The sequence below is a fragment of the Mobula birostris genome, chromosome 10 (assembly GCF_030028105.1).
Source record: "Mobula birostris isolate sMobBir1 chromosome 10, sMobBir1.hap1, whole genome shotgun sequence".
Taxonomy (NCBI): domain Eukaryota; kingdom Metazoa; phylum Chordata; class Chondrichthyes; order Myliobatiformes; family Myliobatidae; genus Mobula; species Mobula birostris.
The window spans coordinates 51,534,918-51,562,409 of NC_092379.1; the positions used below are offsets into that span (position 1 = coordinate 51,534,918).

Genomic DNA, 27,492 nt, shown 5'->3' on the forward strand with positions numbered 1-27,492 from the left:
AGGCAACACAGTGACTATGTTTCATTAGGAGTTTGAGGAGATTTGGTATGTCACCAAAGACACCAGCAAATTTCTACAGATAAACTGTGGAGAGCATTCTAACTAGCTGCATCACCATCTGGTATGGGTAGGGGGGCCTACTGCACAGGATGAAGCAAGCTGAGAGAGTTGGAATATTAGTCAGCTCAGTCATGGGCACTGGACTCCATAGCATCCAGGACATCTGCAAGCAGCAGTGCCTCTGTAAGGTGGTGTCCATCATTAAGGACCCCCCATCAGCCAGGTTATGCCTTCTTTCCACTACTACCAACAGGGAGGAGGTACAGAAGCCCAAAGGCACACACTCTGCTATTCAGGACCAGCTTCTTCCCCTCTGCCATCCAATTTCTGAATTGACATTGAACCCATGAACATTACCTTTCTACTTGTTTATTTCTGTGTTTTGAAGAACTTAATTTATTATTCAAATATATATACAAACATATATTTACTGTAATTCACAGTTTTTTCTCTATTATTATGTATTGCATGGTACTGCTGCTGTGAAGTTAACAAATTTCTCAACATATGCCGGTGATATAAAACTTGATTCGGAGTCTCGGATGGAAAGCGTACGGAGAATTGTTATGAGGACGTTGTCGGGTTTTGAGGAGCTGTGTGAAAAGGGAAAGATCAAGTAGGTTAGGACTTTATTCCCAGGAGCGTAGGAAAAATGAGGGGAGATTGGACAGAAGTATACAAAATAATGAGAGACACAGACAGGGCAAATGCAAGCAGGCTTTTTCCACTGAGGTTGGGTGAGACTAGGACTGGAATTCATGGGTTAAGGGTGAAAGCAGAACATCAGGGGAACTTCTTCATTCAGAGGGCGGTGAAAGTGTGGAATAAGCTGCCAGATGAAATGAGTACAGGTGTGCTTTCAACTTTGAGAAATTTGGTAAGTACAGGTTTAAAAAAAAATTCTAGAAGGACCGAAAGGCGCATTTCTGTCTGTAGCTCTTTGATTCTATCACTGGAACCACCAGTCTCACACCCCGAGAATATGCACATAGAAACCTTAAAATATTTAATGTTCCTTTATCTTGATCCATTATTTCACTGATATGGTGCTTCCATGTCAGCTTATTATCCATCCACACATTTAGAAATCTTACCACTTCAAGAGTTTGACCATATAATTTCAAATCAAGTGCAGGTTCTTTGTAAAACACATAACTTAAAGCTTAAATTCTTATCTATTTGCCCAATGTTCGACCTTATTAAGCGCATCCTATATACAGTAAAATTGAAATTTCTACCTCTTATCTATAAAGGTCCATCATCTGCGTATAGTGATTTACCCACCCCCAGTATCTACCTCAGAGAAAATATCATTAATCGTAATATTGAATATTAAAAGGCTACAAATATCGAGGAAGCCGTAAAATCGTGACAGGCGCTGTTTAAATGCAAGTTTGTAAACAGTTTGCAGGACAGAAATTGCTCAGAAGCCCAGAGCGCATGCGCCTGACGACAAACGTGACGACTCCGACCGCACAGCTCGGCAGCTGTTCGGAGCCGAGCGCCGGGCTGAGGGTTCAGTCAGCATCAAAGAGCAGTTCACGTCGGGGGAGAGAGCCAGTACAGGCTCCGCCATCGCCACAGTAAGTTAAAACCCTCCCCCCATTCCCCATTCCCGGCCCCATCCCTGTTCGCTTCCCTCACCTCCTGCTCCGGGACTCGCCGACCCAAGGCGCCACTGGCGGCCTAAATTGTGTGTGGCTGCGCATGCGTGGATTAGCTGGTGTGCGTGGAATTGTGGGTAGGGAGGCGGCCATTGATCCCATCAGTAGCCGGTGCTCAGGCAGACGTTTTAATTACACATTTTAATTCCACATCCCATTCCCATTCTGACATGTCTATCCACGGCCTCCTCTACTGTAAAGATGAAGCCACACTCAGGTTGGAGGAACAACACCTTATATTCCATCTGGGTAGCCTCCAACCTGATGGCATGAACATTGACTTCTCTAACTTCTGCTAATGCCCCACCTCCCCCTCGTACCCCATCTGTTACTTATTTTTATACATATTCTTTCCCTCTCTCTCCTTTTTCTCCCTCTGTCCCTCTGAATATACCCCTTGCCCATCCTCTGGGTCCCCCCCCCCCCCTTGTCTTTCTTCCCAGTCCTCCTGTCCCATGATCCTCTCGTATCCCCTTTTGCCAAACACCTGTCCAGCTCTTGGCTCCATCCCTCCCCCCTCTTGTCTTCTCCTATCATTTTGGCTCTCCCCCTCCCCCTCCAACTTTCAAATCTCTTACTCACTCTTCCTTCAGTTAGTCCTGACGAAGGGTCTCAGCCTGAAACGTCGACTGTACCTCTTCCTAGAGATGCTGCCTGGCCTGCTGCGTTCACCAGCAACTTTGATGTGTGTTGCTCAGGCAGACGAGTTGGGAACCGGTGGTGAGGCTTCTAGACACAAATCTGGATCTCAGAGTGGATAAAGCGGAACTGAACAATACTAATAAATAGAGAAAATAAATCTCTGATCTAGAGTTTTTAATCTGGATAAAATCAAGGGAGAATAAAAAAAAAACAGAATTAATCCCGCATATTTTGCGTATATAGTTGATATGTAATTGGATCGAAGAACTTTTCTGGGCTGTAGGTCCCCTCCAAGACCAAAGGGGCATCTCTAAGGAGCCAAAGGAAATGTGTGTCTTCCTCACTGAAAATGGGTGACAAAGGTTGTGTGGTGGTTAGCACAGTAGCTCCATGATTGTGTGGCCAAGTTTCCATCCAACTCAATATATAAGTTTGCTGATGACACAACAATTGTAGGCCGTATCTCGGGTAATGATGAGTTTAAGTACAGAGAGGAAATTAAGAACCTGGTGGCATGGTGCGAAGACAATTACCTATCCCTCAGCATCAGCAAGATGAAGGAAATGGTTGTTGACTTCAGAAGGAGTAGCGGACCGCACGACCCAATTTACATCGGTGGTGCGCAAGTGGAACAGGGCAAAAGCTTTAAGTTCCTCGGGGTCAATGTCACAAATGACCTGACTTGGTCCAACCAAGCAGAGTTCACTGCCAAGAAGGCCCACCAGCGCCTTTACTTCCTGAGAAAACTAAAGAAATTTGGCCTGTCCCCTAAAACCCTCACTAATTTTTATAGATGCACCGTAGAAAGCATTCTTCTAGGGTGCATCACAACCTGGTATGGAAGTTGTCCTGTCCAAGACCGAAAGAAGCTGCAGAAGATCATGAACATGGCACAGCACATCACACAAACCAATCTTCCGTCCGTGGACTCACTTTACACCGCACACTGTCCGAGCAGTGCTGCCAGGATAATCAAGGACACGACCCACCCAGCTCACACACTTTTCGTCCCTCTTCCCTCCGGGAGAAGGCTCAGGAGCTTGAAGACTCGTACAGCCAGATTTGGGAACAGCTTCTTTCCAACTGTGATAAGACTGCTGAACGGATCCAGACCTGGATCTGGGCCGTACCCTCCAAATATCCGGACCTGCCTCTCGGTTTTTTTGCACTACATTACTTTGCATTTTTCTATTTTCTATTTATGATTTATAATTTAAATTTTTAATATTTACTAATTTTTACTATTTTTAATATTTAATATTTGTAATCCAGGGAGTGTGAAGCGCAGAATCAAATATCGCTGTGATGATTGTACGTTCTAGTACCAATTGTTTGGTGACAATAAAGTATAAAGTACTAGTGATCCAGGTTCAAATGCTGCCATTGTCTGTGAGGAGTTTGTACGTTCTCCCTGAGATCACATGGGTGCTCTGGTTTTCTCTCAATCAGACATACCAGTTGGTAGGTTAATTGGTCATTGTCAATTGTCCCCTGATTAGGCCAGTGTTCAGTAGGTGGATTGCTAGGTGGTGTGGCTTGAGGGGTCCAATCTGCACTGCATCTCAAAAATCAACAAAATTAATAAATAACTTTCTGTATCATTGTTAAAACGCACACAATTGCCCAGTTCTGCACCATTAGCAGCACTTGGCCTCAAATCATTGATCATGGCTCCTTGCATCAATCCTTACAGCTTCCCAACCTGGAAATAACCTAAGTATTTCTAACCATTTGATTTTCATTATGCAAGCCTGAATTCCCATCAGTATAATATCAACAACCTTTCAAAGTCCTTCTGAAAATCAGATACTGTGTCTGTGTACCCTTTTCTGTTGTTCTGATCTCAACACCAACAAAACAAACAAAAAGTCAACCAACATTTTCTTATCATGAATCTATTTTCGAGCTCTGGAAAGATACAGCACAGAAAGAGGCTCTTTTACACAATTACATATAAACTATACACACTAAATCTGCATTAATTCTGTTTTATTCTCCGTTGATTTAATCCAGATTGAAACCTCTGATCTGATTTTCAATTTAGACGTCAGAGCACTGCCTTTCTGTGATGATGTTTGGGAGGAGGCTGGGCGTTTGTGCCTCATGTCCTGGCCAATAATGTTGTTCACCCCCACCCCCCCACCCCGATTAGCAGGTCTCTTGTTCAGCATCAGGCTGGTTTTCATGTAGGGCTGCACTTTGCAGAAGTCCACTTCCTTGGGTCCCTTATGGTCCAAAGGTGCTTTAATATCACCTGTGAATATATTCAATGATTCCACCTCCATTGTGATCTCAGGTAGTGAATTTCACAAGTTTGTGTCCAGGGATTTCTAATCTTTATTCTGTGATCTGAATGGGAACTAATTGATCTCTCTGCCCAGGCTTGTGCTCTGGTCTCTGGAACTGGACACAAGCCCCTGATCCTGCCCCAGAGGCAAGACAATCGTACGGGTCAACAGCACAGTAGCGGGCCCTTCAGCCCATCTGGTTCATGCCAGCCTTGTCTTCTGACTGGCCCCATCTATCCCTCCCTATCCCTCTCATCCATGTTTACCTATCCAAGCTTCTCTTTAATGTCACAATTATAGTGTCAAAGTCAGACAGCTACCATCTGAGTCACAGCCGACCCAGGAGATTAAAGTGATTTGTTCTGAGTCACTACCCTGTACTTATTGATGATTTTTGTAACTTTTTACAGGACATCAAAGGTGGAGGAATTGCAACTGGGTATCTCAGATGGAATATCACATCAGGTCTACACCCCACTCAGCTCCCCAGCACCTGAATATCATCGGCCTGTGAACGTGGAAGGAGAGATGCTGGTTTGTTTCACTTCAGATCCATTTCCTTGAGAATATTCAAATGTTCTTTCCACCTGTTTCTATTTGAAGAAAGTAATTAATTCAGCCATCTTTTTACTGACTGATCGCTGAGGTCCTGGGGAAACATTGTCACCCTGCTTCAGGCGCATGACGGGACTCACTCAGTCACCCAATTCACTCACTCATCCCACTTGGTGAAACAGCACTGAACTGACACCAGAGAGAGGCCATTCTGCTGTCCAGTCTGTCATCCAGCCTCCTGACACATTTGACCCCAGGAAAAACCTTAAGTGACACAGCGACCTGATGAAACGCCCGCAAGATCCCGCTGGTGAGAGGCCCTTCACCTGCTGTCACTGTGGAAAGGGTTTCAAAAATTCCTCTGGACTACAGAGACACCAGCTGGTCCACACTAGGGAGAGGCCATTCATCTGCTCTGAGTGTGGCAAGGGATTCACTCAGTCGTCTGACCTCCTGACACACCAACGAATTCACACCGGAGAGCGGCCGTTCATATGCAGTCAGTGTGGCAAGGGGTTCACTCGATCGTCCCACCTGCTGACGCACCAACGAAGTCACACTGGGGAGCGGCCATTCATCTGCTCTGAGTGTGGGAGGGGATTCACTCGGTCATCTGGACTTCTGACGCACCAACACATTCACACCAGAGAGAAGCCCTACACCTGCTCCGAGTGCGGGAAGGGATTCACTCAGCTGTCCATGCTTCTGACGCATCAACGCATTCACACCGGGGAGACATCGTTCACCTGCTGTCACTGTGGGAAGGGTTTCATAGATTTATTCAGACTACAGAGACACCAGCTATTCCATAGCAGTGAGAGGCCATTCATCTGCTCTGAGTGCGGGAAGGGATTCACTCAGTCGTCTGACCTTCTGACACACCAACGAATTCACACCGGGGAGCAGCCGTTCATCTGCCATCAGTGTGGCAAGGGGTTCACTCAGTCTGCCCACCTGCTGATACACCAGCGGATTCACACCAGGGAGAGGCCGTTCATCTGCCCTGAGTGTGGGGGGAGATTAACTTGGTCTTCTGAGCTCCTCACGCACCAAAATATTCACACTGGGAAGAGGCCCTTCGCTTGCTCCCAATGCGGGAAGGGTTTCACTCGGTCATCTGTATTGCTGATGCACCAACGAATTCAAACCGGGGAGAAGCCATTCACCTGCTCCGAGTGCGAGAAGGGGTTTACACGATCGTCTGACCTTCTGAGGCACCAGCGGATTCACACCGCGGAGAGACCCTTCACCTGCTCAGAGTGCAGGAAGGGGTTCACTCAGTCGTCTGAACTTCTGGCACACCAACGAATTCACACCGGGGAGAGGCCGTTCACCTGCTCCGAGTGTGGGAAGGGGTTCACTCGGTCGTCTGCCCTTCTGAGGCACCAGCGGATTCACACTGCAGAGAGGCCCTTCCCCTGCTCAGAGTGCAGGAAGGGATTCACTGAGTTGTCCGAGCTATTGGCGCACCGACGAATTCACACCGGTGAGAGGCCGTTCACCTGCTCTGAGTGTGGAAAGGGATTCACTCGGTCATCTGCCCTTCTGAGGCACCAGCGAATTCACACCAGAGAGGCCGTTCACCTGCCCTGAACGTGGAAGAACTTCATTCGATTGTCTCACTTCTGGAGGCACCGAAGAGCTCACGCTAAAGGGACTGTTTAAATGTGCGGTACATACGTGGGGCATTTAAACAATGCAGCTGCTGAGAGAGCGGTGAGTTCACAAGTGACTGCAGGATCTGATTCTGCAGTTGTTGCTGCTGTTGATCACATCCAGGTTTGGACCCTGGTTACTGGACACATTTGGGTTGTTTCCCCTAGAACTGCAGGTACATTTGTATTCTGCATCAATTATAAATAGATCTATTCTGTGTGAATGAACTGGGCTTGTGAAGGATGTGAAGAGACTTTAAGGAGATACAGAGAAGCTATAGCCCCATTGTCATCTGTGACTCTACTGTCTGCTGGGGCAGGTGGGAGGGCCAAGTGGCCCTTTCCTGTGCTATGTTGCTCACACAAAGCAGGGAGCACAACACACCGAGGGTCCAACAGCATCCGTGGAGGCAGAAAGTATGAGACAGTGGTCTGGGTTTCCTGACGCAGGGTCTCGACCGGAAACGTCAACTTGTACCTTCATCGTCCAGAGACGCCGTTCGACTGTTAAGCTCTATCAGTGTCCGGTTTTGTGGTTCCAGGGTCCAGCGTCTGGTTCTCCTAGGGGAAATGGGCCGAGTGCAAAGTGGCGTTTTTGGGAAGACAAGCCCGAGCAGGACTCGCACAGTGAATGGCAAGTGTCCTGGGGAGCATTGGGAGAACAGAGAGACCTGCATGAACAGAGTTCCCTGAAAGTGGTGACGTTGATGGACAAGGTAGTGAAGGCATTTGGCACACTGGCCCTCACCGCAGATCACAGTAAATTAAAGTACATATACGTCCCAGTATAAAACCCTGACATTCATTTTCTTGTGGGCATACTCATTAATTCCATAATAGAATAGCAACCAAATAGAATGAATGAAAGACCACATCAGCTGTGGTGTGCAAAAGACAACAAACTGTACAAATACAAAGATAAACAAATAACGAGCAATAAATATTGAGAACATGAGATATCGAGTCCTTGAATGTGAGTTCGTAGTTTGTGGGAACATTTCAATGACGTGGCAAGTGCAACCTGCATCTTTGCTGTCCAGGGTTGAGTGAAGAGCCAATCAGATGGCGCTTGCTGTGGAACTGTTGCTCCGGGAGGAAAATTGGATCAGATACAAGTCGCATCTCAGGCATGAGTTGATAGGTTTCGTCATGAGTCTCTCAAAATACTTCATCACTGTGGATATAAGTGCTACTGGATGGTAGCTATTGAGGCAGGTTACCATGGTTGTCTTAGGCACTGGTATAAGTCAAGTCTGCTTGAAGAAGGTGGGTAACTCAGACTGCCGAAGCGAGAGGTTACAGATCTCAGTGCACGTCAGCCTCAGGGACTGAAATCACAGGATCGTCGGGTGCTGCGCAAGTCCTTGATGGCTCCTCCAGATTTTGACGATCTGAGCACAGAAAGCATTGAGTTCACCTGAAAGTGAAGCCCTGTCATCACCTATGTTGCATCACCAGTCAGGGGTTTGAGTGCAAGAGTCGGCAAGTTGTGAGGCAACTGCACGGGATGTCGTTGAGACCACACTTGGAGCTAATGTGCATTTCTGGTCACCTAACTACAGGAATGATAGCATTACGAAGGCAAAGGTGCAAAATAGATTCACAAGGTTGACACCAGGGTCTTGGAAGGCTTGAGTTATAAAGAGAATCTGGATTGAACTTACAAGACCACAGCACAGTGTAGGCCCTCTGGTCCACAACGTTGTGTAGACTTTTTAACCTGCTCTATGATTAATCTGGCCAACTGGTGGCATAGTGGCATCAGCGCTGGACTTTGGAGCGAAGGCTCCCGAGTTCAAATCCAGCCGGCTCCCTTGCATGCCTTCCATCCATGCTGGGTTGAGCGTCGTGCTAGCAACTTGGCCTCGTGAAAATAAGAAAGCCTGCTAAAAAAAAACACCCTCATGACGGCATCCTGATGACTCCACTCGGAGTTAAGGGCTTTCTTCTTCTTCATGATTAATCTAACCCTTCCCAGCTATGTTGCCCTCTATTTTTCTATCATCCACGTGCTTATCTAAGAGTTTCTGAAATGCCCCTAAAGTATCAGCTTCCACCACCACTGGCAAGGTTTTCCACCCACCCACTACTTTCTGTGTTTTTTTTAAGAAAAGACAAACTTTCCTCTGCTGCTTTCTTTCCCTGAAGCAAAATAGTTTGAGATGTTGGCCATGAAGGAAATAAATATGGAAGAAAACATCAAATTTGAAAGGGTCAAGGAGAGAAGTAGATGAACCAGATGTCTTTGTTCTTGCCATGTGCTTGAAGGAATGGAGGCTGCCATTTTGGGAAGCTGCTCCGTAGCCTCCGTTTTGTGAACAGTTTAAACTGATTCTTCCTCTGGAATAACTTGATCAGAGCAATTCAGTGTGGACACAAGCAGTTTTTGCTATTGATCTGCAAATCCTGAGATCATTCTCAGATAAGCTGTTTATTGTGTACAATGGCAGGTTTACAGAAGTAATCTCATTATCTCAGCCTAGTGCCTCTGTGACCTGGTTAAAATTGTTTGTTCCCGAGTCGAATAGAACAAAAGAAGTCACTTAAGGCACGGGTAGTGTCGTCCTTGGACTACGTCCAATGGGAATCAGTCACAGGTCAGTCGGGTGATGCCAACAGGATTGAAATGCAACATTGAACTGATGAGAGAAGACTGTAAGGATGAGAGGCTTCAAATGCAAAGTGGCAGGAGTTCCAGAGGCTAACTATTGCAAGGATGAAACCCATGCTGGAAGAAAAAGGATCAATTGTCTGGCCAGTGGGAGATTCTACTTCGGTATTATAAATTGGAGAAGTGGTTTGAGTGAGTATTGGTATGGGGGAACAGTGGAATTCATGCTGGCCAGAGGTCAACATGGCTACATTGTTTGTTCAGAGACAGTAAAGTGAAGAGGAGTGTAAAAGGGTGAGTACAGAAGTAGAGAAATGGAAAAGTCAGTGTCCTATGATGGTTGTGCAGAAATCAGCAGCTAAGAAGAAAGACCATGCCAGGTGTTTAAAACAGATTGAAAACCTGCAAAGTCAGCGTAGCTCAGAGAGGAGAAACGTGTGTATCTGATGTGAGCACTGATGGTCATGGGGACGCAAATTGGGGTGATCTATGTCTGTGTTGGCCAAGTGGTTAAGGCGTTCGTCTAGCAATCTGAAGGTTGCTAGTTCGAGCCTTGGCTGAGGCAACGTGTTGTGTCCTTGAGCAAGGCACTTAACCACACATTGCTCTGCGACGACACCGGTGCCAAGCTGTATGGGGCCTAGTGCCCTTCCCTTGGACAACATCGGTGTCATGGAGAGGGGAGACTTGCAGCATGGGCAACTGCCGGTCTTCCATACAACCTTGCCCAGGCCTGCGCCCTGGAAACCTTCCAAGGCGCAAATCCATGGTCTCAGGAGACTAACGGATGCCTATATATGTCTGAGGTGACACACTAATAGTGAGGATGATTAGGGGAGTGATCCGCCTTCATGTGGATTTTTCCAAAGAGGGGTGGAACCTTGTACTCCGCCTGGCCCAGTGGTATCCGTGGTGATGGAGAGAGCTCAGGAGACACCAGAGCCAGAGGGACCAATCGTGACACGGCATTCTACCCCTTTGAATGTGGCCCAATTGAGTGCTATAGCTGCGAATATACCAAAGCGTAGCTTGGGAGACAACCCTTGGGAACTTTTCCAATATATTCAAGAGCACAGGATAGGTAACTCATGGCTTAGATGAAGCACGGAATAGGAAGGTAAGCCTTCTGTGTTTAACTTCAGTGCTGCACTCAGCTGTGTCTGATGAACCTTGTTATTACAGGGTCGTAATGTTGCAGTTAAAAGTGTGAACAGTACAACCAAGCTCACTAACAATTTAGCTTATCGACATGAGCCTCATGAGTGTCAGGTAACGGCAGTACAAGGACGAACTGACCATTCATTCACTTCTTAAAATCAGGAGAGGAAAATAAAGTCCAGCGACTGGAAAATTCCTTTTGAAGGATCTTTAATGGATTGTTGTCAGTTCAGGATGGAGAGAGATTTATTTATAGGATATGATTTATATGTAGGGGACAAGGAGGGAGCCAAGATTGAAAGTGTTTCAATCAAGTTACCAAAAATAGTGAGTGCCCAGATGGCAGAACTTTCAGCTGTAGCTTTTGTTGTCAGCCATCCAGACAGATAGCCTTAAGGGAAAATCCTGCCTGACAAACCTACTGGATTTCTTTGAGGAGATTACAAGTAGGATAGATAAAGGGAATGCAGTGGATATTGTATATTTGGACTTTCAGAAGGCCTTTGTCAAGGTGCCACGCATGAGGCTGCTTACCAAGTTAAGAGCCCATGGTATTACAGGAAAGTTACTAACATGGTTGGAGCATTGGCTGATTGGTAGGATGCGACGAGTGGGAATAAAAGGATCCTTTTCTGGTTGGCTGCCGGTGACTAGAGGTGTTCCGCGGGGTTGGTGTTAGAACCACTTGTTATTATGCTCTATATAAATTATTCAGATGATTGAAAAGATGGATTTGTTGCCAAGTTTGCACGATATGAAGATTGGTGGAGAAGCAGGTAAGCTGCAGAAGGACTTAGACAAATTAGGAGAATGGGCAAGAAAATGGCAAATGAAATACAATGTTGGAAAACACATGGTCAGGCGCTTTGGTAGTAGAAATAAATGTGCAAACTATTTTGCAAACGGGAAGAAAATCCAAAAATCTGAGATGCAAAGGGACTTGGGAGTCCTCATGCAGAACACCCTAAAATTTAACTTCACGTAGAATTGGTAGTGAGGAAGGCAAATGCAGTGTTAGCATTCATTTCAAGAGGTCTAGAATACAAAAGCAGGGATGTGATACTGAGGTTTTATAAGGCACTGGTGAGGCTTCACCTTGAGTATTGTGAACAGTTTTGGGCTCCTCATCTAAGAAAAGATGTGCTGGCACTGGAGAGGGTCAGAGGAGGTTCACAGGGATGATTTTGGGAATGAAAGGGTTATCATTACAAGGAGTGTTTGATAGCTCTGAGTCTGTACTCACTGGAATTTAGAAGAATGAGGAGGGATCTCATTGAAACCTTTTGAATTTTGAAAGGCCAAGACAGAGTAGATGTGGAAAGGATGTTTCCCATGGCGGGGGAATCTAGGAAGAGGGCATAACCTCAGGATAGAGGGGCATCCTTTTAAAACAGAAACAAAGAAATCCCTTTAGCCAGAGGGTGGTGAATTTGCGGAACTTATTACCGCAGGCAGCTGTGGAGGCCAGGTCATTGAGGGTATTTAAGGCAAAGCTTGATAGGTTTTTGATTGAACATGGCATTAAAGGTTACGGAGAGAAAGCCAGGGAGTGGGGCTGGGGAGGGGGAGAAAGGATCAGCCATAATTGAATGGTGGAGCAGACTTGATGGGCCAAGTGGCCGAATTCTGCTCCTATATCTTATGGTCTTGTATCCTTCATCAGCAGTGCATGTAGTCAGATAGTATGTTTTTTTGTAATGGTTTGACTGAATATTTTATTGTAAGTTGGAGGTTACATCTCAGCCGATGGTAAACCTTTACCATCACTACCCCTGTTGAAGGCTCACTTAAAGACATGCTTAGAATGGAATGAGTTAGACAAACTTGGAGCAAGGTGCAGGGTGAAATGGAATCCAGATATAGTGATGACACAGAAACCACCAATCAGTATGCTTATAGACTTCGTGAAGATACAACAACAGCATTGAGTTAGCAAAGGTACAGAGAGGAGAGAATTCTGAAGAGAATGGGAACTATCCATGAGTACAGGTATGGAGCAGAATTGTACTTCATAATGACAGATTTATGGTCCCAGATGGTGAAAGAAAGAACCCAGATGATGTATTGGTATCATGACATCTTTGGGCATCAAGGAGGAGGTAGAACTATGGAACATTTGAAGAATTTGTGTTGGTGACCAAAAAAGCAAAGAGATGTAGAACATTATTGTAAGAATTGTTTGATTTGTGCCCAGTATAACCCAGATAAATTAGCTAAAAAAGCAGTTTTAAGACACACACAGCCCATAGAAGGACCATGGGTTAACTTGCAGATTGATTTTGTAGGACCTTTACCTCTATCCCTGGAGGACTGAAATATGTCCTAGTGATAGTGGATAATTTCACCAAGTGGATAGAGGCTTTCCAAACTAGAAATAACACCAAGCAACACACACAAAATGCTAGAGGAACTCTGCAGGCCAGTCAGCATCTATGGAAAAAAGTACAGTCAACGTTTTGGGCTGAAACCTTTCGGCAGGACTCTCTTGTTTGTTTAGAAGTATCACCGATAAGGTTACAGCCAGGATTTTGTTTGAGAGAGTTTTTACCCATTGGAGACTGTCAAGTAGTATCAGATCAAGGTCCCCACTTCTCTGCAAAGTGATGCAAAACTGTTTGGGGTAAAACAGAGGTTTCATATCCCTTATTGACTCCAATCCAGTGGAACAGGATTTTAAAGACAACGTTAGCTAAAATAGCAACATAATATTTTGTTAATTACTTTTGAATGCCTCAGTATATGGTATAAAATCAGGTATAGTTACAAGTAAAAATTTGTGACCCTTTGCAATTACCTAGTTTTCTGCATTGATTCTTCATAAAACGTGGTCTGACCTTCATGTAAGTTGCAATAGTAGACAAACACAATCTGCCTAAACTAATAACACACAAACAATTGTAGTTTACGTGTCTTTATTGAACACATTCTTTAATCATTCACAGTTGAGGCTGGAAAAGGTGTGTGTATCCTTGTATTTAATCACTGGTAGAACCTCCTTTTGCAGCAATAAAGGAACCTAGACTGTGATTGTTTAAATGGTGTACTCAGTATTGACGAAAAGTACAATTGTTTGTGTGTTAATAGTTTAGTCAGATTTGAGTTTATCTATTATTTTGCTTAGATGAAGATCAGACCACATTTTATGAGTAATTGATGCAGGTAATTACAAAGTGTTCACAGACCATTTCTTGCAGCTGTATATTTTATCATGTTTCTTTGATATGCTTTTGTACTGATAATATTTTTAAATATGCCATTGTTGATATTACTTTTGTACCTGTGTCTTAGAGTATGATATTCTGTAAGTATCTTTATCAGTCTTATTTGGTGTAGTCATGAATGCTGGTGTACCTCTTGAACTGTATTCACTCAGACATATAAACAGTAGTGTGATCCCCAGAATTTTCTGTGGATCAAAGGCCGGTGGAGATAGATGTTGGCCATGATGGAAGATAACATTCACCTTGAATGAGCCAAGGAGAATAGAAGTAGACAAACTAGATGTCTTTGTTCTGGAAGGAATGCAGGCTGCCATTTTGAAAAGCTGCTCTGTAGCCTCCATTTTGTGAACTGTTTGAACTGACTTTTGCTTTCAGCTAACTTAATCAGAACAATTGAACACAAGGAGCTTCTGCTATTGATCTACTAAACCTGATATCTTTCTCAGATAAGCTGTTGATTGTGTACAATGGTAAGTTTACAGAAGTAACCTCGTAATCTCGGCACAGTGACTGGGTGATGCAGTTTCACTGGTTTGAACCAGAGTTGGATAGAACAAAAGAAGTCACTAAAGGCACGAAGTTGTGTAACCCTTGGACTACATCTAATAGGAATCTGACACAGATCAGTTAGATAACCTCAATCCAACGAGATTGGAAAGCAACATTTGAATTGATGAGGAAAGACTATAAGAAAGAAGTGCTTCAAATACAAAGTGGTGGGATCTCCAGAGACTAACTTGCCAGGATGACACCATGCAAAGGGCTGGGAGGAAAAAAAATAGCAATTGTCTGGCCAACAGGAGATTCTATTTCAGTGTTATAAATTGGAGAAGTGGCCTGAGTGAGTATCAGTACAGAGGAAAAAGTAGAATTCATGTACACAGAGGTATGACAGATGCTGGAATTCGTGTTTGCCGGGTGTCAACAGGGTTACATTGTTGTTTGTGCAGAGAAAATAAAATGCAAGCTTTAATTGATAAAGAGTTGCACAATGAGTTGCCTAATTTAAACCAGCTGATGAATTTTCAACAGAGGTGTCACCTACGGAAGGGCATCAGTAGGGTGGATAATCACAGTCATTTCTCAGGGTAGGGGAGTGTAAAACTCAAGGGCATTGGTTTCAGGTGAGAGAAAAAAGATTTAAATAGCTCTTCAGCTGCTCTGTGGCAGCAAATAAAGTTGATCCTTGCTCCTGAATGATGTGTGATATGGTCTGTGTGGAGGGCACGCAAAACTAAAGCTTCTCACTGCATCTCGGTACTTGTGGACAATAGTAATAATAAACCCATACCAACTACCTCTGTATATAAAAACACAATGCCTTGCAAATCTCACATAAACTTACCCCCTTGCCTTAAACCTAAGACCTCCAGTCCAGATTGCTATTGGTATTAGTTCATCATTGAAACCTAACAAATATTGAAAGGCCCAGATAGGGTGGACATGAGAGGATGTTCACAATATTGCGCATGTCTGGGATCAGGCAACACAGTCTCAGAAGACAACGATATCCCTTTATAACAGACACTATTCAGCTCAGTATTCTTTAACCAGGGGGTGATGAATCTCGAATTCATGGCCACAGACAGCTGTGGAAGCCAGTCATTGGGTATATTGAAAGCAGAGTGTTATGTTTTGTAACTCCATAAACTAAACAAAAAAAAACAGGATAAACATGGACTCTTCGTTCTTACTTTAGTGAGACGTGCACTTATGACATGGTGATCTAATGATATATACCATTTACGTACTTTTATACAACATGTAATTAATTATTTAAACAAAGAATGTTTAATCAAACAATATATTTGCAGTATAATTCAAATATTACTGAAATATTAAATACTCAACACTACTCCCTGCTTAGCGATAAATTCCAACTCAATACTGAATGCGTCTCAACTCAAGTATGTAATGTATTGCTCTCCAGTCATCATATAGTAAATTTTAAATTGTCCCAGTCAGGCCTAGAGGTTTAATTGCTGTTGAGGATTTCTTCTGTGGGATAATGCCTTTCCTGACAAAAGGGGGCGGGGAGCCATTCTGCTTGGCAGGTAACCCCCTACCCTGGGCAGAGGGTGTTCATCTACTTCCAGTAGTGTGTAGGTGGTAACCTTAAAATCACCACAGATCATGAGACACCCCATCCTTATTGGCTACTGGGACTATTGCCATTGCCCATGGGCTCCATAGAAAGAATTCCTTCAGGCTCCTAGCTCACTAGCTACTTCATCATGGATGGTGTAAGAAATTGGACCGGCTTTGTAAAACTTGGATGTGACATTTTCATTTAACACTATTTTACCCTTGATATGTTTGCGTTTTCCAGTGCTATCCTTGAACACTACTGTGGCATCATCTAATAACTGTCTTAATTTGCTTTCAGTTGACTCTGTTGCAGAGGCTGTGGCATGCAAATGGTGAATGGATTTCCAATCACATTGTAGTTGTCTCACCTCTTGGATCCCCACAATGCAGGCCCTCCTGTTTTTAACCACATGCATGCACATTGCGGTTTGCTGGTTGTTGTATGAGCTATCTTTTCTCCAGTATAACGTTTTAGTTGATATCTGCAAGCTTTAGCTCAGTATCTTTGAGGAATAACTGAAACAGCTGAGACAATGTCCAATTCCATTTTAACTAATTGCACTCCTGTTGTAAGACATTTTGCTTGTCTGTTGTTAGTTTTCACAATGTAAATCTCAAGTCTCTTCAGTTCCATGTCCCTCTCATCATTGTCAGATTTTTCATCAACAGCATGCAGATTAGTGCTCTATTTGAAACTGCATCTTCACATTTTATCTTTTTCTCTGCCCTGTGCAGTCCATTTATTTTTGCCTGCCCAACATATTCTTTGTTTGCATCCTGCTTTGTTGCATTTTTTTGCACCTTTAAACCTGCATTGGTCTGGTGTCGATGAACCCCAGCTACAATGGTCACACTCTTTGGCTAATCACAAGCAAGAGAAAATCTGCAGATGCTGGAAATCCGATCAACACATACAAAATGCTGGAGGAACTCAGCAGGCCACACAGCATCTATGGGAAAAAAAGTAAACAACCAATGTTCTGGGCCTGCTTCGCTTTTTATTTTACTCAACTATTTCTCTCATCTTGCAGAGAAACTGTGCTGCATTTTAACTGCAACTTCTCACTGCAACAACAGGTAGGTGGTCATCACAGGTTTATTTTTAAAACTTGCTCATCACCACTTTTATGTTTTGTAACTCCATAAACTAATTGAATGAAAAACAGGGGAGTCCGGGATAAATGTGTACTCTTCGTTGTTACTTCAATGAGATGTGCACTTATGAAATGGTGGAGTATGTGTTATGCCATTCGTATACTTTTACATATAACCTCTAATGAATTATTTAATCAAAGAATGCTTAAACAAAACAATATATTAACAAAGCAGACACAAGGAAATATGCAGATGCTGGAAATTCAAGCAACACACACAAAAAATGCTGGTGAATGCAGCAGGTCAGGCAGCATCTATAGGGAGAAGTACAGTCAATGTTTCAGGCTGGGACCCTTCATCAGGACTAACTGAAAGAAGAGATAGTAACAGATTTGAAAGGGGGAGGGGGAAATCTGACATGATAGGAGAAGACAGGAGGGAAGGGGAAGCAAGAGCTCCCCGTGTCCACACATTTTAATTCCACGTCCCATTCCCATTCTAATATGTCTATCCACGGCCTCCTCTACTGTCAAGATGAAGCCACACTCAGGTTGGAGGAACAACACCTTATATTCCGTCTGGGTAGCCTCCAACCTGATGGCATGAATATTGACTTCTCTAACTTCCGTTAATGCCCCTCCGCCCCTTAACACCCCATCCCTTATTTATTTATTTTATATATTTTTTTATTTTTCCCCTTCTTTTTCTCTCTTTTTTTCTTCCTCTGTTCCTCTCTCTATAACTCCTTGCCTGCTCTCCACCCTCCGGGCTCCCCTCCCCACTTCTCTTTCTCCCCAGGCTTCCCGTCCCATGATGCTCTCCCTTGTCCAACCTGATATTCCTTTTGCCAATCAGCTGTCCAACTCTTGGCTCCATCCCTCCCCCTCCTGTCTTCTCCTATCATTTCTGGTCTCCCCCTCCCACTCCCACTTTAAAATCTCTTACTATTTCTTCTTCCGGCTAGTCCTGACGAAGGGTCTCGGCCTGAAATGTCAACTGTACCTCTTCCTAGAGATGCTGCCTGGCCTGCTGTGTTCACCAGCATTTTTTATGTGTGTTGTTTGAATATATTAACAATATCCCTCAGATATTACTGAAATATTAAATACGCACATCGAAGTTGACAGCTTCTTGTTTAATAAAGGTGTCAAACATATTGTGGTGAAGGCAGGAAAATGGGGTTGGGAGAGGAAAGAATCAGTCATGATCAAATGGCAGAGCAGACTTGATGGGCTGAATGGCCCAATTCTGTCCCTATGTCTTTTGGTCTTTCCCCAATGGAATAACACAATGGCCATGGCCTTTCACACCTGGGCAATACTCAGTCTAAGTCTTGCCCCTTCTGTTCAGCTCGGAAATCTGATGGCACAGAGTCCAGCAACTGTCTGTCCAGTTTCCGAATGATGAAGGGATCTTGAAGGAGCACAACCTTTGCATTAACGTCTTTGTCATTGTCAATGTAGATCGACACACCACCTGCCTCGCATGTTCAGTGGGATTGCGGTCTGAGCGTGGATACACAGAATACACCGTCCACCTGCACAGTTACACCACAAGTGGACAGCCAGAGAACTTTTCCCAGGATGGAAATGGCTAATATGGGGGAGTGGGGGGGGTCATCATTTTAACGTGGTTGGAGGAATGTGTGGGGGGTGTCATTGTAATGGCAGTAGAGGCAGATACATTAAGGGCATTTAAGAAATTCTTAGAATGATGGAAAAATGGAGGGCTATGTGGGACGGAAGGGTTAGATTGATCCTGGGGTAGTTTATATAGTTGCCACAACATCACAGGTGAAAGGGCCTGTACTCTGCTGTAGTGTCTGAGGTGTCCAAATTGCCACACGTAAAGAGATTAAAGTCTGTCACGAGCCTCGTGGCCCATCAGGCCGGTGCTTATACTGGTCTCCATGGCGTGAAGCGACTGAGAGTTCAAGACTCCCCCCCGCCCCCCCCCCCCGGATAGGACGCCAATCTATCGCAAGGTTAACCCCCAGCATTTTTTTGCCGGTACCCATTCTCAGCTGGGTGGACCGGAGTATTGTGTGGTTAAGTGCCTTGCTCAGGGACACAAACGTTGCCTCGGCCGAGGCTTGAACCCACGACCTTCAGATCACTAATTCAACACCCTAACCACTTTCAACTGGTTCACTTTCCCCAGGTAAGTTAAGCGACCTGTCTTAGTGACTACTGACCAGTGCCTCCTATCTTTGACCACAATGAAGAGCTTTGAGAAATCAGTAATGGCTCACATCAGCACCAGCCTCCCAGTCAGTCATTACCACATACGGGGAAGATAGGGCTATAGAGGACACCATCTTACATTGTGGAGGCTGCAGGGGGACCCAATGGAGTTTTATAAGATTATATGAGACATAGATAGAGTAGACAACCAGTAGATTTCTCCATGTCTGAGAGTAGAGGACATATATCAAAAAGTAAGGAGGTAAGTTCAAAGCGGAGGTGTGGAGATGATTATTTATACAGACTGTGGTGGGTGTCTGGAATTCACTGCCACTGTGATGGTGGGAACAAATATGACAGAGGCATGTATGAGGCTCTTATAAAGGCTCATGAGTATGCAGAGAATAGAGGGATAGGGAAAATTAAGTTGAGTTAGGCATTTAATTACTACATTAATTACTCCAACACAACACTGTGCACCAAAGGGCCTGTTCCTGTTCCAGTCTCATCAAGGATGCCTGCCACTCTGGCCATTCCCTCTCTGCTATCTCCCTGGACAAGTTACAGGATTTTGAAATCCCGGACCACCAGGCTCAGGAACAGCATCTTCCCCACTGCTGTCAGACTCCTGAACCAGTCAGCTCTCTCACATCGCCTTCCCAGAGGGGGTGCCACGTTCTCGGTTGTTCCATTATTGTTACTTGTTCTAAACGGATGTCCTTCTGTTCTGAGGCTGATCCATCTGCTCCTACACAGTCTCACTGTTGGAAACATACTCTTCATGTACATTCTATCAAGGCCTTTCCATATTAAATAGGTTTCAATAACATCATACCCTCCCCCCATGCCCCCTAACATTCTTCTAAACACTGTACAGGAACTGAGAAAAGAAATTGCATCCCTCACTCAGCCGGGTGCGAAGAGGTGTAGTCGAGGTAATTCTGGAGTCAGTGGCTTTGTAGAAGTTTGGAGAAGACCTGTTCCCCAAATGAAGACAAATAGACAAGGAGAGAGCAGAGAGGTGCAGAGGTGGACCAGGTGAATCTGAGGGCTGGTGGAAGTTGGTGGTGAATCTGAGGAACTGATGAGTGCCACACTGGAGCAGAGGGCAGCACCAATGCAGTGGGCAGCACCAGTGCAGTGGTCAATGTAGCGGAGAAAGGTGTGGAGCACCAGTCGTCCAGGCATGGAACAGGAATTGCTCCACATAGCAAGTGAAAAGGCAGGTATACCTGGGACCAGTGACAGTGTCCATTGCTACACCTTCGGTCCTGAGAAAGAGAGGTTCTTGTGGGTAATCACCAGGAGGAGGGGGTTGGTGGAGGGGAATCAGCAGGTCTGTTACCCAGAATAAAAACTGAGAGTCCCAATGTCTTTCTCAGAGGGAATAAAAGTGTACAGAGACAGCAACGATTTCATCCCATCTGCCATCTGAGTCCTAAATGGACATTGAACACAAAAACAACACTCACTTTTTAAATATGTATTATTTCTATTCTATATATATATATACATCTCGACTGTAATACAATTACTTATTTATTTTTAATTGTTTTTATAATTTTCTAGATTAATAGGTATTGCATTGCACTGCTGCTGCTAAGGTTATAAATTTCACGACACATGCTGATGTAATAAACCTGATTCTGATTCTTTGAATTCTCTGCAAACCTGGCCACAAAGCAATCAATTGCACCACACAGATCATTGACATATATCATCCCAATCACTATCTGTCCAGCGGTCCGATATCCACTTTTGCCTCTCTTTTACTCTTTCTGTATCTGAGAATGCTTTTGGCATCCTCTTTGATATTGTAACGCTCAGGTCTATCAGCTCGTGTTTATCTAGGGGAAACCCTGTCCGCCTGCCCAACCATGTCTCACGGTTGTGCCGTTGATGTGTGATGCCACCTGGTACAAACTCACACATCAAATATCAGACAGCACACAATGTATGATTTACAGATTACACTTTATAAATCTTACTGGAACTATGTAATTAATAGAGTACAATATAAAAGGGAAAGAAAAAGGCACCAGAGTTATCAGTGTTCAACCTCTTCGTGCACACAAGTTGGAGCTTAAATAACAGAGTCCTTTAGTTGCCTTTAGTTCCATTTAGAATACTTAGTTCTCTTTGGGACTGCCAGTGGTGGTGATTTTGCAGTTACTGTTGTGCTCATCACATCCAGGACTGGACCCTGGTCACTGGGCACGGCTGGGGTTTGTTCTGCTGTTGTGACTAGGCTGCAGTTTAGTATTTTGGATCCATTCTCTTTAACACACAGACACAGACACTTTCAAACGCTCAGTGTCTCTACATCATTCAGACGGGTTCCACACTGAACCCACTCTGTGGCTGAAGATGCTTTGTATAAATTAGGCCAAATTATTGGGCATAAATTTGTTTCTACTTTACTAAGCCATCGTTTAATCGGGACAACCACTTAATCGGGACAGCACTAAAAGAACAAAAACAAATGGAGAAAATAGCTGGAAATCTCTCAGTTTATTTGGGACACTATGCAGCTCAATTGAGGCAGGATACTATTGCTGAATAGCACTGTGGTTAGATAGAACACTATTGAAATAGCTTTAATTATGTATGTTTGTGTTCAGAAAACTTATTTTGTGACTGATAGTTGGTGAGAACGAAGCAGTAAGCCAATTGAAAATTGTTCTGCTCACCATGGTTTCAAATTTTAAGACCTGGAGATGCCAGATATGGCTGGGAGTGAAAATGAATCGATTTCATTACTTCATGTTAGCCATTGCAAAAAATTTGAATGTATGGGCAACAATAGAAACATAGAAAGCCTACAGCACAACACAGGCCCTTCAGCCCACAAAGCTGTGCCGAACATGTCCTTACTATAGAGATTACCTAGGATTACCCAGAGTCGTCTATATTTCTAAGCTCCATGTACCTATCCAAGAGTCTCTTAAAAGACTTGTATCTGCCTCACCACCATTTCCAGCAGCCCATTCCACACACTCACCACTCCCTTGCGTAAAAAAATTACCCCTGACATCTCTGTACCTACACCCAAGCACCTTAAAACTGTGCCCGCTCATGCTAGCCATTTCAGCCCTGGGAAAAAGCCTCTGACTATCCACACGATCAATGCCTCTCATCATCTTATACACCTCTATCAGGTCATCTCTCACCCTCCATCGTTCCAAGGAAAACAGGCCGATTTCACTTAATCTATTCTCATAAGGAATGCTCCCCAATCCAGGCAACATCCTTGTAAATGTCCTCTGCACCCTTTCTGTGGTTTCCACATCTTTCCTATAGTGAGGCGACCAGAACTGAGCATAGTACTCCAAGTGGGTTCTAACCAGAGTCCTATATAGCATCAACATTACCTCTCTGCTCTTAAACTCAATCCCATGATTGATGAAGACCAATGCACTGTATGCTTTCTTAACCACAAAGACAACCTGCGTAGCAGCTTTGAGTGTCCTGTGGACTTGGACCCCAAAATCTCTCTGAACCTCCACACTGCTAAGAGTCTTACCATTAATATTATACTCTGCCATCTTATTTGACCTACTAAAATGAACCACCTCACACTTATCTGGGTTGAACTCCGTCTGCCACTTCTCAGCCCAGTTTTGAATCCTATCGATATCTCACTGTAACGTCTGACAGCCCTGCACATTATCCACAAAGCCCCCAACCTTTGTGTCATCAGCAAATTTACTAACCCATCCCTCCACTTCTTTATCCAGGTCATTTATAAAAATCATGAAGATTACTAAACAGATCCCTGGGGCACACCATTGGTCACCAACCTCCATGCAGAATATGACCGTCTACAACCACTCTTTGCCTTCTGTGGGCAAGCCAGTTCTGGATCCACAAAGCAATGTCCCCTTGGATCCCACACCTCCGTACTTTCTCAATAAGCCTTGCATGGGGTACCTTATCAAGTGCCTTGCTGAAATCCACATACACTACATCTACTGTTCTACCTCTATACATATGTTTAGTCACATCCTCAAAAGGTTCAATCAGGGTCATAAGGCACAACCTGCCTTTGACAAAGCCATGCTGACTTTTCCTAATGATATGCCTCTCCAAATGTTCATAAATCCTGCCTCTCAGGATCTTTTCCCGAGTTGTTTTAACCCACGAGCTTGAGTTTACTCCAGATGAGAGTTTGCCAGAGAATAGCTAAGAGGTTCGGGGTGACCTTAAATTTGAAACTGGGACAAGTGATGACAGCCCAGAAGAGGCAGCTGTCCCGATTGCCTGTGTTCAAGTTGTTGAGGTATCTGTGAATTCACAGGGTTCTGAACCTTGTGTTGAAGCTCAGTTAAAGTCTGAGATGTCTGACTTGGTTGGAGAGGAGTGCAGTATTTTTGTGTCAGATGATCTTGGCTCAGTGAATAAGGGGTTAACCTTGGTACCAGTGGAATGTGAGGATTCTCAGTCACTTGTATTAGAAAGTGAGTTAAAAGTTAGTGCTGAGGTGAAAATTGGTGAGGTAAGTTTTACTGAAAATAAGGGGAAAAGTGCTGTTCCTGGATTTTTGGATAAAGTACTTGAAAGGTTGGATTGGTTGCATGACCTTTGACCCTGCTTGCAGGACAAAGGCCTGCAGGGGAAGGATGTGCTACTCTGTTGAATTTTGTTTGGACATTTGGAGGTACACACCTGCAAGGTTATGATGTTGTGGAGAAGAAGAAGGATTGTTATGGTTTTGGGGTGGAAGTTGTTATGGAGACAAGTCGAAGTGAAGGTTGTAATCAGATGAATGGATTTTTTTGGTCTCTTCCACAATGTATACATGGTTCTTATAAGCCTGGTGATGCTGCTAAGTTTAGTAAACAACGGAGGAATGTTGGCACTTCTCCAAGATAAGGTTGATACAGCTGTTCAATTAATGAACAAAGCTGCTACTGAGAATTCACACAGAAAGACTGATGTTTATCCCACAGGCGCAGATACTCGAAGCATGTTTAGGAAGCCTATTGAGGCCCATGATAGCAAAGCCAGAGGTTTAAATTATGATGATGTGTCACAGACTTTTCTACCTTCCAGATTTCTGCAGGACTTAGAAGGTAGTGAAGCTGATGAGAGTAAGGTGTATGAGGAAGGTTTGTCCTTGTTTAGGAAGGAATTTATAGAGGAACAGAAGCGAGATTCTGAGATGATGGCTTTAAAGGTGATAGCTCTCACAGGAGAGGACGTTCAGAGAGAATCAGAGGAATATTATCTTAAATATGGGGTGTTGATGAGGAAGTGGAGACCAGTCACTGTGCGAGCAAGTGAGGACTAGATTATTGAACATCAAGTGGTGGTTCCGAAAGTTTACAGGGCTGAAATTTTAAACATGGCTCACAGTATGCCTTTAGGTGGACCTCATGGAGTGAAAAAGACAGTGAACAGGATTATGAAGGAATTTTACTGGCCTAGTTTAAGAAAATATGTTGTGAATTTTTACAGGACTTGCCATACCTGTCAAGTTGAGGGGAAATATAATCAGGTTATTCAGGTAGCACTACTTAAACCAATACCTGCTGTTGGTGAACCTTTTCCTAGGGTCATAGTGGATTGTGTAGGCCCATTGCCAAAGACTGCAGCTGGTTCTCAGTATGTGTTAACAATTATGTCTGCTGTGTCTAGATTCCCTGAAGCCGTGTCTTTTGAAAACATCAAGGCTAAGACAGTGGTAAAAGCATTCAGTAAGTTTTTCACACTGGTAGGTCTGCCCAAAGAAATTGAATATGACCAGGGTAGTAACTTTACTTCGAGAACATTCCAGGGGATAGTTAGAGAATTGGAAGCTAAGTACATGGTGTCATCTGCATATCACACAGAGTCCAAGGGAGCCTTGGAATGGTTCAACTCCACTCTTAAGACCATCATTAAAATATATTGTGTGAAAAATGGGAATAACTGAGATGAGAGTTTCCCCTACTCTTAATTACTGTTGGGGATGCGATTCAAAAACCATTGGAGTGTAGTCGATTGGAACCTGTGTTTAGTTACAGGCCAAAAGGACCTTTGACCCGACTCAGAGAACTATGGTCTGATTTGGAAAAATGTGTCAGTGTGCTTAATTATAATTTAAGATTCTGGAAAGGATTTAATAAGATTTGTGACCTTGCAAAGGAAATTTTGCAGAGTAGTCGAATTAAAATAAAACACTTGTTTGCTAGGATTACACCTGGGAGAATTGTTATGACACCAAATGGAGTCGTAGAATCTGATAATGGGATGAAAAAACATGTTTACCCACTGAATCTAGTATCAACAAGATGTCAGAATTCCATTGTTTTGAAAAATATTACTGATAAGGTTGGTCCCTACCCCACAAAAACAAGTGAAAGAACTAATTGGCAAGCATGGAGATTTATTTTCTGACATTATGAAACGGTGCACAGGTGCAGTGCATCACGTCATTATAAATTCAGCCCAGCCCATGAAACAGCATCTTTACAGAATGAACTTTGAGAGAAGTAAAATGGTTGAACAAGAAATTGGAAATTAGAAAGAGCAAGGAAAGAGGGGGAATGACTGTATTGATAGAGTGGGGAAGGCTAAATACCTTACAAAGATTGACCTGTTAAAAGGATACTGGGGTGTTTTTTTGACAGAGAGGGCTGAAGAGATATCAGCGTTTGGGACACCATCTATACTGTATGAGTATAATGTTTTACCCTACGGGATGAAAAATGCTCCAGGGACATTTCAAAGAATGATCAATTCTGTGATTAGAGGTTTAGAAAACACAGGGGCTTACATCGATGATTTAGTGGTCTGGAATGACACATGGGAAGAGCATATTGCAGACTATGGACCTCGCTAAAAGTGAGTTTGGCCGTGCCACAGGTACATATCTGGGCTATGCAGTAGGCCGGGGCTAACTGGCTCCTGTACAGGCCAAGGTTCAAGCTATTGCTGAGCTTCCTGTTCCGACCGGCAAGAAAGCTTTAAGAAGGTTTTTAGGAATGGTTGGGTATTATCATAAGTTTTGTAAGAACTTTGCTGACATCGCTCTCCCCCTTACAAAACTCCTAGGGAAGAGTGAAAGATTTGTATGGAATGACCTTTGCCAGGAGGCACTTGAACATCTGAAAACCATCCTGTGCTTAAAGCACCTGATTTTTCGAAGCCATTTTCTATAGCCACAGACGCTAGTGACGAAGCTGCTGGAGCAGTACTATTACAGAAGGGTGTGGATGACATTGAGCACCCAGTAGCTTATTTCTCAAAGAAATTTAATGTGCACCAGAAAAATTATTCAACTGTTGAAAAAGAATAGTTAGCACTTGGTCTGGCTTTACAACATTTTGAGGTCTATGTTCAGAGACCTTAAAATCTCGCTGTTGCCCAGAGACCACTTGTGGTTTACACGGATCATAATCCGTTGGTTTTTCTTACTAAGATGAAGGATAAGAATAGAAGGTTGTTAAATTGGAGTCTGATATTGCAAGAATATGTCTTAAAAATCAAACATGTGAAAGGTACTGACAATATTATATCTGATTGTTTATCCAGATGTTAAGCTGGAAATTGTGCACGTTTTGCTCTGGCATCTGATGATCATACATGTATTGTTTCAAACTCTGTATTTTACATTTACTCTAAAAAAAATTTTCACCGTCGTCATTTTTGTTCTCTGAAGGAAGTGGGTGTGACGGGGTCCTGAATTACCCCTATGAACTGTGGTTTTGAAAAGAGAGAGAGAGGTATTTGACACCAACATCTTGTTTTGAAAAGAGAGAGAGAGAGAGAGAAAAAGGAGAGAGAGAGACAAAGACTAACTTTTGGACTGTCACTTTAAGGATCAAGGAGGAACTGAGACTAACTTTTTTGCTGAGTTGGAGAGAGAGAGCACCGAGCAGCTCGTAGTTGCTATGGTGACAAAGGGCGGCGTTATTTGATGGACAATCGAATGTTATAGTTTCTCTGGAGCAGGTTTATACTTTCTCCAAAGACATTTGTCTGCTAGTACATTCGTACACAGACAAGGAAAGGAGTTATTTCAGAGACAGTTGGTACACTGTATGGTGAGATAAATAGGAGGTCAGATGATAGACCTCAGGCACATGTTTTTGGACACTGAATGAGCTTTGTTGTGCCCACAGAAAAAGTGGGTTTTTGGAGGATCAATCGGGCAGATCAATCAGTGGCTCTTGCAGTGAGGAAAAGGAGTGACCGGTGGGGAGTTGTCCATGTGTCCAACCCTTGTCTGGGTTGATAGCTCCACCACGGAAAAATGGTCCCCTTTGTTGAAGTCACAGTCGGTGCCTTT

The 27,492-nt window shown here is 43.8% G+C and overlaps 2 protein-coding genes across 2 annotated transcripts in view; one reads left to right on the forward strand and one right to left on the reverse strand.

Annotated features, from left to right (window-relative positions):
- LOC140204008 (uncharacterized) overlaps positions 1–1,752 on the reverse strand; it is a 37,112-nt gene extending 35,360 nt beyond the window's left edge. The window contains exon 1 of the mRNA XM_072270231.1: positions 1,705–1,752. The gene's annotated coding sequence lies outside the window, so the exon portion shown is untranslated. The remainder of the gene's footprint in view (positions 1–1,704) is intronic.
- LOC140204003 (uncharacterized) lies at positions 1,524–14,603 on the forward strand. Its single transcript, XM_072270222.1, has 2 exons — positions 1,524–1,643; positions 5,065–14,603. Exon 2 carries the CDS (start codon positions 5,495–5,497, stop codon positions 6,800–6,802), a length of 1,308 nt encoding a protein of 435 aa, XP_072126323.1. The 5' UTR covers positions 1,524–1,643; positions 5,065–5,494; the 3' UTR covers positions 6,803–14,603.
- Positions 14,604–27,492: the final 12,889 nt, after the last annotated feature.

What these genes read in the sequence shown, in the direction of transcription:
- LOC140204003 (XM_072270222.1), top strand. Translation starts at nt 5,495, where the DNA reads ATGAAACGCCCGCAAGATCCCGCTGGTGAGAGGCCCTTCACCTGCTGT.